General features: G+C 44.1%; 1 protein-coding gene across 1 annotated transcript in view; it reads left to right on the forward strand.

The window, feature by feature from the left end:
- Positions 1-12492: 12492 nt before the first annotated feature.
- LOC127574082 (neurobeachin-like protein 1) overlaps positions 12493-14653 on the forward strand; it is a 199382-nt gene continuing 197221 nt past the window's right edge. Inside the window, 1 exon segment of the mRNA XM_052022775.1 lies at positions 12493-12784. Within this exon segment, the coding sequence (XP_051878735.1) occupies positions 12734-12784 (51 nt within the window). The 5' untranslated portion in view covers positions 12493-12733.

The following is a 14653-nucleotide window of genomic DNA, read 5'->3' on the forward strand; positions in this document are numbered from 1 at the left end:
TGATCCGCTTAACTTAACCCATTAAACCCAATGTTCTCATCCCCTTTCCTCCACATCCAAGGGTTAAAGATTTGAGTGAATGTAGCGAACAAATGGTTCAGGTGTACATCATCAGAGGCTACAGGCAACATGTTTAAATCATTGTCGTCAGCCACACCTGCTCACCACTTCAGGAATACATTGGAAAGTGAAAATAGTACTTGGCCTTTTGGCTTTATTGCAAACCATCTTACTAAACCTGTCGGTCATTTCACAAAACTCTCTGCCTTTCAAACTACCTTTCTTTTAAGACTTTTAAGACACAAGAACACAAGGAAATAGGAGTAGGCCACTCGGCCCCTCAAACCTGCCCTGCCATTCAATATGTTCATGGCTGATCCCTGCTGGCCTTAAATCCTGTGCCAGTTCCCCATAATCCATAAAACCTATTTCTTCAACCAAGCTTCTGATTATTCAGCCTAATATTTCCTTCTGTTTGCTTGATAATGTCCCTATGTGTTCTGGGACACTATGATACATTAAAGGTATTATAAATATGTTGATGGTGTCAGTATGGACCAAGTAGTCTGCTTGATATTAGAAGAGAACAGCAGCTGCATGAGGCACACCATAACAGTGGTATCTTGGGGTTCAACCAGAAGTTGATGAAACATTTTTCAGGAGTTGATGTGAATATGGGGAGAATAAAGTGGGATCAATGTAGGATTATTGTGAATGGGTGCTCAATGGACAGTGTAGCCTTGTGGTTCTGTGCTGTATGATTCTATAAGTCATATGACTCTATAAGTCTATAAGGTGCAAGATCTGAGAGCTGATTCCCCTGTGTAAGAATAAACTCTGATATTCCAGGGAGTCCAGCAGTGTAAGTTTGATGTTCCAAGTCTTTCAGTAGGTTTGTGATTTCCACAATTGAATACACATGCATGGAAGTCCCAGACTTGCTTCCATTTAAACGTAAATGATGATTGTTTTAAAAAAAGGCTAGAGCAATCATAATGAGCCAAGATGCATTCTGTCGCAAGAACTGATAGACAAATATACAGAAGCAAAGGAATTTGAGTACAACCCTTTTACGTTCATAACCCTGCTGCTTGAGTTTGCTCAAGCTTTATTGCCTGCTCATTGCTTTATGCCCAATTGCACAAATATCTGGCCTCAAATATATGGGAAATGCACCCAGGAGAATTACTTGTTAAATGATGCATTGTCAGAAGGGGGAGCAATAGTAAAACATTTAAAAATCTCCCCTTCTGCCCACTGTTGCTTGCAGTCTTCCTGAAACGGAGATATTAATGACGCTTCTTATGATTTGGTATACAGAATAGAAAAATGGTCCACAGTTACAATCATGCTACACTTCATGCCTATTTTTGGGTGTTTAGTATTTTAATAAGAGAAGTAATAAACAGTTCTGGTTTATTATAGAAAAGTGAGATGTGTTTGCTTTTGGTTGCCACTCTGGACCCATGGTCTAATTTTTTTGCTGATATATAATACTTCAAGAGCATAAATATCGAAGTCTCCTGTTTCTCCTATCTAACCATTCCAGCTTCCACTTTCCAGTCCACTTGGGCACTTTCCATGCTTTTTCTACTCCTCTGTCTTTCCACAGTGTTGGTGCTATCTCTCTAGTGCTTTGAAGAACAAAACTGCAAACCCAGCACAAAGCTCATCATCTACCAGGCAGCAGTGATCCCTGCCCTTCCATAGGCTTTTGATACATGGACTACCTAGTGCAGGCATCTCAAAGCACTGGTGAGATACCATCACTACTACCTCTGCAAGATGCTGCAAATCAGCTGTAAGGATAAATGAACCAATGTCCAGAGGTTTCAAGCCAACATCCCCACCACTGAGGCCCTCCATACACTCAGCTGGCTCCATTGGGCAGGCCATGCCATGCCATGCCATTCACCTGCCTGACCCCCAACTCCCAAAACAGACATTCTACTTCAAGTGCCATCACGTTAAGCGATTATCAAGTGGCTCCAGAAAATGATTCAAGGATGTTCTCAAAGTCTTCTTGAAAATGTGCAACATCCTCACTAATTCCTGGCAGTTAGTGAGGATGTTGCACTGTTTAAAGAAGAAGGAGAATCGAGATGGTATCGAGAACTTCGAGTCCATTCATTGGGAGCACACAAAAGCCTAATGAAAATGGTGGAAGGCATCATCTCCCAAACTACCACCAGCCTTCCCTGTCAACCACCCCTTCCTCCACCTGTGGCAGAGTCTGCAGATTGCACATTAGCTTCATCAGCCACATCAGGACAGAGTAGAAGGAAGTCATCCTTACCCTGAAGGATAGAGAGATAGATAGAGAAAGAGACAGATAGGTAGAGAGAGAGAAATGTTCCTACATTCCTGTCTTGTTTGTGTGCTGTATAGAACCCTTTGCTGAATCCATCAGGAAGGACGAGAGCATCAGAGGGGTGACATTGCCAGGCAGCAAGGTCATCCAGGTGAAAACCTCCCTGTAGATGGACGATGTCGCCATCTTCTGCTCGGACCCAAGGTCAGTTCGCAGATTGATCAGCATCTGCGACCAGTTTGAGTTGGCATCAGGGGCCAGAGCCAACCGCGCGAAGAGCGAGGCCATGCTCTTCGGCAACTGGCCCGACCAATCCAACATCCCCTTCACCGTCAGGCCTGACTATCTGAAGGTGCTGGGGATCTGGTTTGGAGGAGCTGGGGCGTGCAACAAAAATTGGCGGGAGTGGATCGGGAAGGTGAAGCAGAAACTGGGACTGTGGGAATGGCGCTCCCTATCGATAACTGGGAAGAACTTGGTCATCAGGTGTGAGGTGCTCTCAGTGTTGCTGTGCTTGGCGCAGGTGTGGCCCATTCCTCGCTCCTCTGGCTTGCAAATCACCTGTGCCGTCTTCCGGTTCATCTGGGGATCCAAGATGGAGCGGGTCTGACGCGTCATCATGCACAAGTCCCTGGACAATGGGGGTAAAGATGTCCCCAATGTCACCCTCATCCTGATGACCACCTTCGTCTGTGGCTGCATCATGCTGGGCGTAGAACCCAAGTACATGGGCACCAAGTGTCACTACATACCAAGGTTCTACCTGTCCCTGCTATTGCGAAGGATAGGCCTGGCTCCATGGCCACACAATGTCCCAGTCAGCTGGACACTGCTGCACTACCTGTCCTTCGTGGTCAAGTTCTTCCAGACCAACACCTTTGACCACAAGTCCATCAGGCAGTGGTTAGCATGGAACATCCTGCAGACACTGCAGGAGAAGGACTCAATGGATACTGTGGAGTGGTTCCCTGAGCAGACTGTCCAGACCATCTGGCAGAATGCCTCATCGCCAGAACTCACCAACAAGCACCAAGGCCTCGCCTGGCTGGCGGTGAGAGGGGCCCTCCCAGTCAGATCCTTCCTGCATGTCGGAACCTCACTCCCAGCGCGCGCTGCCCCCGGGAGGACTGCGCTGGGGACGAGACGGTCGCTCACCTCTTTGCGGGCTGTGGGTTTGTGAGGAGGGTGTGGCAGAAGATGCAAGGGTCCTTGACACGGTTCATCCCCAGCAGCTGCGTAACAGAGGATTCTCTATCTACGGGCTGTTCCCGGGGACACACACAGAGATGGACATCATCTACTGCTGGAAGGTCATCAACTCGATGAAAGACACCCTTTGGTCTGCCCGAAACTTGTTGGTCTCCCAGCACTGCGAGATGTCCGTAGGGGAATGCTGCCGACTGGCACATTCCAGGCTGCAGGAATACGTGCTGAGGGACGCACTGAAGCTGGGTGCAGCCAACGCAAAGGCTCGGTGGGGAAGGACTACAGTTTAGGATTCTTATGCCACTGGAGAGGGAGGGGCGAGGTCAGGCGAGAAAGCCCCTTAAATATTGTAAATACGGGACTGGGTAGCCCCCAGGGAGCCACACGTGTGGCATTGGTGCTGTTTTTTTATATAAAAAGGTAACACTAATGAATGATCTGTACAAGAATGTAAAGGCTTGCACTGTTTTATAATTGTATATAGTTTGTATTTTATTATGAATAAAGTTTATTTTGGGATAAAAAAAACATTCCAGACCTGAATTTCCCATTTGATTCTTTAGTTTACATTTGTGACTCTCAATGACCCTCAGGGAGTCCATCAAAGTGTGAATTTCGGTCTTCTTCTTCTTGGGCAGTACCTTGGGTTCAAGGATGACTTGCTTCCATTTTAGTTTTGTGGGTTCTGAGGTGGCTGATGAAGCCAATGTGGGAACCACATCTCCTGCCCCAACTAAAGATGAGGCAGGAGACGCCTGACAGGGCAGATGGAAGGATAGTTTCTGAAGTGGTGTGCTCCTTCCACTGTTTATGCAGGGCTTCTACGTGCTTCTGACACATGGCCTCCAGGTTCTCAATACTATCCTGAATGCTCCTTCTTTACATTGAGTGGTCATAAGCCAGGAGTTCCCAGGAGTCAATGAGGATGCTGCATTTGCTCAAGGAAGATTTGAGAACATCCTCGAATCCTTTCCTCTGTCTGCCTGGTAATCCCTTCCCACGACAGAGTTCAGAACACAGTGTCTGTTTTGGGAGTCTTGTGTTGGGCATGCAAATGACATGTCCTCAATAAAGAGTTGATCTAGTGCAACTAGGGCCGCAATGCTGGAGATGTTGGCCTGGGAAAGGACACTGACATTGGTTTGTTTTTCTTCGACTGAATTCAGAGGATTCTGCAAGGACAGCATTGGTAGAATTTTTTTCCAGATGACATGCAACTTCATGAAGTATTCCTTATTTTTACTATCAATCAGTAACTTCACTGCCTATGGAGGACAATAGGCACAAAGTAAGTTCGTACCCTTGATTAGAAGAAATTGAGATGATTAAAGTTGTTGATCAGATGGTTTGAGAGAAATTGTTCCTCTGGTGTGGAAGGTATAACCTAATAATTAGAGTTTATTTATTAAGGAGTATCATGGTACATTTCAGGGAATATAAAGGGTAATGGAAATTGGAACCGTGTGCACTTAAAAGATGTATATGGAGGGCCAGTGGACATCTAAAAAACAGAGATTGATAAACTTTTATTGTGGGACCAATGCAGGTAGATGTAGTTGACTTGCTGATTAGTTGTGATCTAATTGAAACAAGGCTGATAGATGGATTGCTTTCTTCCTTTTCCTTTGTTCCCACTCTCCCTTCAGAGCAGAAAAATTACGATGTGTTTCACAGAGATTTAATCAGGTGAAAGAATGTGCGCTGAGACAACAGGTTTCGAAGGAACGACCAAAAGATAATCAAGCAGGTGTCACTTAAGTAGGGTCATGAAGGAGGAGAGAGAGGTGAAGAGGTATTGAGGCATAGACAGGGAACTGAAGTGTGGGGCTGAAGTTGGGAGAACATCCTGTGCATATGGGTTGTAAAGCCAGAGGAGGTCCCCACAATAGAGAGGGTTGTGTTTATATGAGCAAGAGGATGAGAATTTTGAATTTCTGCTACCAGGGTCCACGGGTATTGTGACACAAAATGAGTGAGTGCTATGATGAAGGATGCAAACACTGCAATCATAGATGAACAAAATTATGTTTCTATTTATAGCCAGGTAATTGTAAATCTCCGGTTGCTCATCTGTGACAGGAGGAGGAAGTGAAGGGAAGAAGATTAAGCCAATCAGGCTGGAGAAAGTGTGAAGATTAGGCCAATCAGGAGGGAAGAGATGGGACAATTAGACTAATTAGGAAGGAGGAAGTAGGGCAACCAAGAGGTAGCGATGATGGAAAACCCATTCTTTCTTAAGACTGTTGAACAACAACTAGCAATTCTGTAGCATTTTTAATTACATAAGATATCCCAAAGCATTTCACAGTAGTGTACCCAGATAAAAGTTGAAAGATGACCGATGACGGTAATAATAGAACTATCCGATCACCAAAGGTTTGAACAAAATAAAAGTTTAAATAATGGCCTATAGGAGGAGAAGCTTCTCTTATAAAGCAGTGTTTAACTGCAACTTAGATACAATGGTTGATATTCAACGTTTGTTTAAATGGATGTAAAATTTCTGCTGTTGTTAGCAGGTGAATTTCTTAGCCAGGGAAAGGCATTTGGCTCAGATACTCTATATTGTTTCTTGTATATCATCTGATGGAACCTAGGAATGTCAGATGAGGGGAATTCCAAGAACAATTTACATGTATATACCTCCTCTGATAGTAAAACACTCCTGGATGCTTCACAGCAGTTTTATCAAATAAAATGAGAGTTAATGGGCATGTGGAAGAGAATAAGTTGCAGGGGTGCAGGGCACCTTTTCCTTGTCCACCGCAACAGCCAGGATCTCCACCAGGTGGCCATCCACTTTAATTCCACTTCCCATTCCTATACTGACATGTTTATCCATGGCCTCCTCTATTACCACGTTGAGGTCAGATGCAGGTTGGAGGAGCAACACCTCATATTCCGTCTTGGCAGTCTCCAACCTGACGGCATCAACGTCGATGTCTATAACTTCTGGAAGCCCCTCCCTTTTGTTTCCTCCTTTCCCCCCCTTCTCCCATCTGTTTTCCCTCATTCCTGTGGCCCCCTCACCCCTTCTCTTTCCTCGCCTTCTCCCCAGGAGATGGGGAATAATAGGGTGCCCACTACCACCCTATTATTCCCCATCTCCTTCCCTTTCTTCCATGGTCCACTGTCCTCTCCTACCGGATTCCTTCTTCTTCAGCCCTTTGCCTCTTCTACCTATCACCTCTCAGCTTCTCTCATCATTCTCTTTCATCTCCCCTCCCCCCCCCCCACCTACCTTCCCCCTGTCACCTGGACTCACCCAGCACCTGCCAGCTTGTGCTCCTACCAGCCCCCCCCCCCACCCCCCCACCTTCTTATTCCGGCCTCTGCCCTCTTCATTTCCAGTCCTGATGAAGGGTCTCGACCCGAAACGTCGGCTATTTATTTCCGTCCATAGATGCTGCCTGACCTGCTGAGTTTCTCCAGCATCTTCCGTGTGTTATTTGAAGCAACCCCGAATGGGTTTATTGCAGGAAAGTGGTGCCAAGGTAAAAGATCAGCCATGATCCCATCAAATGGTGTATCAGACACCAGGGGATGAATAGCTTATTACTTTTTCTTATTTTCTTATGCTCTTATGTTAAAGAATAGAATTGGAGAAACGCTAAGATTTCCAGGGATAGTGAGCAGAGAGGAGGTAACAGAGATGGCGAGAGGAGAAATCACACCATGTTTTTGAACATCATTTAAAGCCAAGGAAGGATGTAAAATAAAATTGAGGCATTTGTGGACTGAGAGTATGCAGATCAGAGAGCTTAGGTATGTTGACTGAATGGATGCTAGAATATGGAGATTTTGAGATCAGCTGTTAACTGAGGGTAAAAGCTAGGTAAACAGAGGAATAGGGAACATGGATGCAAAGACTGATGTCTTATTGAGACAAAGGAAAGGGTAAGAGGAAAAAAACACATTTATGTATCACCTTGCATAACCTCAGGGCAACCCAAAGCGCTTGACAGCCAATGGAACACAACATATATAGAACACAGGAAAAGCATAGGAAAAGGCCCACGATGTCTGTGCCAAATTAAACTAAATCTCTTCTGCCTGCACATGATTCATATCCCTCCATTCCTTGCAAATTCATGTGTCTGAAGGAAAGGCAATAAATTTCCAAGTCAAGGTATTGTGCAACTTGGAGGGGCACCTGAAATCCTTGTCTTTTTCAGTAACAGAGATTATTGAACAAAACAAAAGAATGTTTTGAATGAAAAAAAGGCACAAAGGCATCTCGTGGATAACGAGAGAGGTGAAGGCTAAAATAAAAGCAAAAGGGAGGGCATACAAGGAAGCAAAAATTAGTGGGAAAACAGAATAATGGGAAACTTTTAAAAACCTGCAGAAAGAAACTAAGAAGGTAATTAGGAAAGAAAAGATGAATTATGAAAGAAAGTTGGCAGATAACATTCGAAAGGATACTAAGAGTTTTTTTAAATATATAAGGAGTAAAAGAGAGACACGGGTTGATATAGGACCAATCGATAACGGCGCGGGAGAGATTATAATGGATGATAAAGAGATGGCAGAGGATCTAAATGAGTATTTTGCATCAGTCTTCACTGTGGAGGACATCAGCAATATACCGGATAGTCAGGGGTCTCAAGGAATGGAACTGAGTTCAGTTAAGATTACTAGAGAGAAGGTGCTAGGAAAGCTAGATGGACTAAAGACTGATAAGTCTCCCAGACCGGATGAGGTGCATCCCCGGGTTCTGAAGGAGGTGGCTTTAGAGATTGCGGAGGCACTGGTGATAATTTTCCAGGAATCGGTAGACTCCAGCATGGTTCCGGAGGACTGGAGGATCGCAAATGTAGTTCCACTGTATAAGAAAGGTGGGAGGCAGCATAAAGGAAATTACAGACCTATTAGTCTGGCATCGGTGGTGGGAAAGTTATTAGAGTCGATCCTCAAGAATGAAGTTATGGAATACCTACAGGTGCAAGGCAAGATAGGTCCAAGCCAACATGGTTTCGTGAAGGGAAGATCCTGCCTGACCAACCTATTGGAGTTTTTTGAGGAAATCTCAGGCAGGGTGGATAAGGGAGAGGTGGTAGATGTTGTGTATTTAGGCTTTCAAAAGGCCTTCAACAAGGTGCCGCACAAGAGACTGATTAATAAGATGAGAGGTCATGGAATTACAGGTAGGATAACAGAATGGGTGGAGCATTGGCTGGTTGGCAGAAAGCAAAGGGTGGGAATAAAAGGACCCTGTTCTGGTTGGCTACCGGTTACTAGTGGTGTTCCGCAGGGGTCGGTGTTGGGGCTGCTTCTTTTTACTCTGTACATTAACGATTTGGATGATGGAGTAAATGGTTTTGTGGCTACGTTTGCAGATGACACCAAGATAAGTGGAGGAGTAGGGAGTATTGAGGAGACAAGAAGGTTGCAGAGAGACCTAGATAGTTTAGGAGAATGGGCAAGGAAATGGCAGATGAGATTCAATGTTGAGAAATGTGTAGTTGTACACTTTGGAAGCAGAAATAAAAGGGCAGATTATTATCTAGAAGGGGAGAAAATTCAAAGCACATAAGTACAAAGGGACTTGGGGGTACTCGTGCAGGATACCCTAAAGGTTAACGGTAAGGATCGGCGGTAAGGAAAGCGAATACTATGTTGGCATTCATTTCGAGAGGTATAGTGTATAAAAGTAAGGGTGTGTTGATGAGGCTCTATGGGGCACTAGCGAGGCCTCATTTGGAATACTGTGTACAGTTTTGGGCCCCATATCTTAGGAAGGATGTGCTGATGTTGGAGAGGGTTCAGAGGAGATTTACGAGGATGATTCCCGGAATGAAAGGACTTACGTAAGATGAGCGTTTGTCGGCTCTTGGACTGTACTCACTGGAGTACAGAAGAATGAGAGGGGACCTCATAGAAACATTTAAAATGTTGAAAGGACTGGACAGAGTAGATGTGGCCAAGCTGTTTCCCTTGGTGGGTGAGTCCAGGACCAGAGGGCACAATCTTAGAATTAGAGGGTACAGGTTTAAAACAGAGATGAGGAGAAATTTCTTTAGCCAGAGGGTAGTGAATTTATGGAATTCCTTGCCACGTACAGCAATGGAGGCCAGATCATTGGAGGCATTTAAGGAGGAGATAGATAGATATCTAATTAGTCAAGGTATCAAGGGATATAGGGATAAGGCCGGAAATTGGGGTTAGAATAGTTTTTTTTCTGCTCATGGAGCAGACTCCCCCCCCCTCCCATTTCTTTTTTCTTTTTCCCCTTTTCTTTGGAGCAGACTCGATGGGCCGAATGGCCTACTTCTGCTCCCTTGTCTTGTGATCTTGTGATCTTCTGATTATGGATTTGGAAGTGGTTGTTGAAGTAGCTTTGACGAGTAACTACAGTACATTGTCACTGAATTCAAAGGTAGGTGTTTAAACGTGATCATTATATAGCATTTTTGTGGCACAAATGACTCAATGTGTCTAGGTCTTGCTGTGTGCAGGTATTGACTGATTCATTTGCTCAGGAGTTGTAGAGGGAATTGAACAATGTGAAATCATCAGCAAGCATTCCTATTCTTGCACTCATGATAGAAGATCAGTCATGAATGAAGCAGCTGAAGATGGTTGGGGCTTAGACACTGCCCTGAGGAACTCCTGCGGTGCTAGAACATTGACTAATAACCACAACTATCTTCCTTTTGTGCAAAGTATGAATCTAACTATGTGAGTATATTCCCTTTGATATCCATTCTTACCTTGTTGCCCCAGTATGTCACATGCTGCCTTGATGCTTTGATGTCAAGGGCAGTCATCCTCATTTCACCTCTTGAACTCAGCTCTTTGGTCTATGTTTGGACCTGGAGTCAACTTGATCTAGTAAATCCCAAACTGGGCATCAATGAGCAAATTACTGGTGAGTAAATGCACTATTGGTGATACCTTCCATTACTCCCATGACTATTGAGAATTGACTAATTGGATGGTATCTAGTCCCATTTCTTTTTATAGACAGGATGTACCCCAACAAACTTCCACAATGTTGGTTCAATGTTGATGTTGTAATTGAACCTGATCAGCTTGCTCAGAGGCCTGACAACCTCCAGAGCACAGGTCTTCTGAACTAGAACCGGGATGTTGCTGGTCCCAGACCCTCTATTTCAACATTACAGTTATAAGTGTTTTCCTGAGCCATTTAAGGTTAACCAAGTTGATAAACTTCCAGCACCAGTTGATGTTTGTGTTGTAGCATCCAATAGGTGCTGGCCTTGATGAGTTTGTATTTTACATATACATTCTGTTATGGTTTTCAACCACTGTTCCAGTACGTGAAGGGGGTGACACAAAGTTTCAGTCCAATGCTCCCGATATTTCGCCACCTTGTATTTAGAATGGCGGCCAAGTCAAATGGTGTCCTTGTCAGTCTGCTTCTGGGCAACATGGGTTCAGGTTGGGTACTGCTGATGAGGTAATTCACAAACTGAGACAAACATCAACTGGTTCTGGAAGTTTAGAAACTGGTGAAAGATGCACTTTGGTCAACGTGAAGCTTGCTGGTCTTTCAGTGATTGGGGCTAAGCAGCTGAATGTTGCAGACTGGCACATTACAAATTGTTGAACTCTATGCTGAACACATAAACACATTGAACATATAAACACATTGAAGTTTGATGCAGCCCTCCCAAAGCCTCTGTGGGGAAGTGTTTACCCTCCTATCATTGTGCACAAGGCCATGGATCCTGTGTAAAATTCTCTCAGATTTACCGCTTGTAGAATATTAGTGAAAAAAATTGGTATAATGTGAATCTTAGAAGCATATGGAACAATATTTCTTGTTTGTGAATGATAACAATTGCAATTATTATGAAAAAATATATATTTTGGGGGAAAATTGTTCTAGCTTTTCATCTCTCTCTATGTTGCTCATGTGGCCACTGAGAAGGAGCATATGGTGTTTGAAGCTGATTAATCTTTTGCCTTGATATTCCTGTCCTATCCCCATATTCCTTGATTCATCTAATATCCATAAATCTATTGATCTCTTAGCTTTGAATGCACTCACTGCCTGGGCCTCCACAGCTTTCTCTGGAGTAGGGAATTCCAAAGCTTCACCATCCACTGAGTGAAGAAGTTTCTCCTTATTTTGGTCTCAAATGACTTCTTATTTTCAGACCTTGACCCTCGTTCTAGACTCCTCAACTATGGGAATTATCCCCCTGATATCTGCCTTGTCCCACACTCAAGGAATTTTGTAAGTTTAAATGAGATGACCTCTCATTCTTCTGAACTCCAGAGAACAGAGGTCCATTCTACTCAATCTTTCCTCAGGTAACACTCCTATTATCCCAGGAATCATTTGGGTGAAACTTTGTCACCTTCCCTCTAAACTAATCACTTTTGAACAATTTCAGTATTAGAGCAAAGTGGTGGATGGGATGAGCAAATGAGAAGATCTGCCATAGGGAGATGCTGGGAGAGGTTCGGTGACAAAATGGTTAATGGAGCAGAGGCAAAGAAGGTCGGTGATGGCAAAGATGACACAAATAGAGCTTGTCTAATGAAGTGATTAAGGGTTACTGTGGGACTGCAGATGGTGTAAGGGAAGCATGGAGATCCTGACTGTATTTATAAAAATGAAAATAAAAAAAATAGCAGAACTGGCCATTTCTCTCTCTCTTTTTTTCTCTCCGGCCTGTTAGGCACAGACCTGGACCTGAAACGTTATCTGTTTCTCCTTCCACAGATGTTGCCTGACCTGCTGTGTATTCCCCCGGCATTTTCTCTTTATTATTGATGAAAAAAAATATCCTATTCACAGACCATTCCTATTTTTTTTCTCTTCTCCCGAGCTTTTGACTTCCTAAACTTCTCATTGCACATTTTGCAAGTTTTTACGAAAGCTCACCTCCACAGCGATGCTGCCACGGCAACGTCTGCTCCAACCTGAGCCCAGCACACCTGTCACCTGGGAAGCAGCGGCGGCCACCTGAGCCTCGCTCTGGGCGGCGCGACCGCTCGGTCGACGGTGCGCATGCGCATTTCAGTCGCCAGGGGATCGGGTTGGAGTCGAGCGGCCGCAGTGAGGCGGGAGGGAGAGGCAGTGACAGAGCTGCTGCCGCCGCCGTCGTACCCGGGAACCCGGCGTTCCCCTACCTCCGCCCTCTGGCAGGCTCCGGCCCGGTTCATGGAGCACTCGGCCTCTGACGTGGTCGTGGCAGCAGCTTGAGGGGCAGAGCCGAATCCCGCCGCTCCGGGGAAGGGATGGCCACCACCGAGCGGCTGTACGAGCTTTGGATGCTGTACTGCGCCAAGGTGAGCAGGCGGGGTGGTGGGGCACAGGCCCGGGGCCGGGCTAGGATGGGGAGGGAGATTCGGGGAATGATGCCCGAGGCCCGGATCTCGGGCCCGGTAGGAGGAGAGGGAGGGGGGCGGGGCTACGGCACCAGGGCAGAGGGTCATTCGGGGCCCGGTTACTGGGCATGGCAGCTGTCTGTCTGTACACATCGCTCTGCATGCATGGATGCCGTTTACTTTGCGTATCTCAGGCTAATATGTGGTGTGTGCATGTGCACATTTATAGATCTGATCGCTTATAGTTTATATACAGTGCAGGAATATGCCATCAGAGAAGAAGAATAAAACGGTGAAAGTCGTCGTCCACTCATTCTGCTTGCAGCTTGGAAGAGCTCTCCATTTACTCTTACTTCCTTGTTGTTTCCCCATCACCAGTTTCCTCGTCAATTATTTATGAATTTATTGTCCTTCACGTTATTGAGCAGTCCAATCAGGTCATTCTAACTTTGTGTACGATTTATGCCTTGATTCTTTTGCTGGTTATTTTAAACCTGTGATGTTTGATAATGGGTAATTTTTCCACTAGCAATAGTTTTTATATACTGTCAAAACAAATGAATGTTTTGAAAATCTCCATCAGATTTCTCTTTAATCCTCCTGGTCTAAGAAGGACACCAGTGACTCTGGTTATTTTGTGTAAAAACAATTTAATGGGAAATACTCATCAGGGCTGCAAGCATTTGTAGAGAGACAAAGCTCTTATCAAGTCAGTAACTTTTCATCTGAAGATGTGAAATTTAAATATTGTTTCTGTTGTGATAGAAGCTGTATCACTTGATGTGTGTATTTCTGGCAGTTTTATTTTATTTCAGATTTCCAGCATCTATATTTTTTATTTTTAATTTATGTGTAAGTAAAGTCTTTAATTATTGCCACCATTCTAGAAAATCTCCTTCTGTATCTTCTCTAAGGCTATAACGTCTTTCACAATTACTCCAGCTGAGGCTTAACTAGTTTTATAAAAGTTTAAGATAATTTAAAAATCTTCCTCAATTTACGATGCCAAGGAACCTATCAACTTTTTAAAAGCCATTTGAACTTGCGGACTTGAAAGATATGTATTTGACCCTACACCCCCTTTAAACTAGTACTATTTAGTTTACTTTGCCTCTTCTTCTTATCGGTGAGCATCGATTTGCATTTCATGGCATTAAATCTCTTCTACCAATGTCACCAGTCTGTTTTCATCCTTTGTCATTTCTCATTTACAAGATTTCAGGATTTTGTGTTATCCAGAAAATTTGAAATTATGCCTTGTGCTCAAGTTGCAAAGGAAATAGTCCAAACACCGGCCCTCGAGGGTCATCACTGCACACTTTCCTGCCATCTGAAGTGTAATTGTTCTCTTTGATTTCTGATCCTTAGCCAACATTATATACATAGCCAACCGTGCCTTTAATCCTATGGGCTTAGACTTTGCTAAATTAATAAATTTGTAGGTATATTTATTAAAGGTGTCAGCACTGAGGCAAATGTGTGGAATTTGAATTTCAGAGTGATAATTCCACTCAAGTGTGTGGAAGTGTGTTTATTTATAAAGGTGATACATAAAGGCAAAATTGTTTAGTCTGTATAAGCTATACTTTGCATAATTTGCAGCTATAGTTTTCATTTATCTGTAGTTGTGTGTAAATGTCAGATTGGACAAGAGTTTGAAGAGAAAGTTGGATCAAACTGCAAAGGCCAGGAACATGGAACAGATAGATATGATGTTTTTTCTGGCTTAGAGGTTTTGGTTTTGTGGTGTATGTTTCATTCTGTAGATGCAAAATGCCGACAAATAGTAATCAATCAGCAAGGTTAGCAGTAAATACAGCCAAAACATAT

Source organism: Pristis pectinata, chromosome 1 (genome assembly GCF_009764475.1).
Source record: "Pristis pectinata isolate sPriPec2 chromosome 1, sPriPec2.1.pri, whole genome shotgun sequence".
NCBI classification, from domain to species: Eukaryota; Metazoa; Chordata; class Chondrichthyes; order Rhinopristiformes; family Pristidae; genus Pristis; species Pristis pectinata.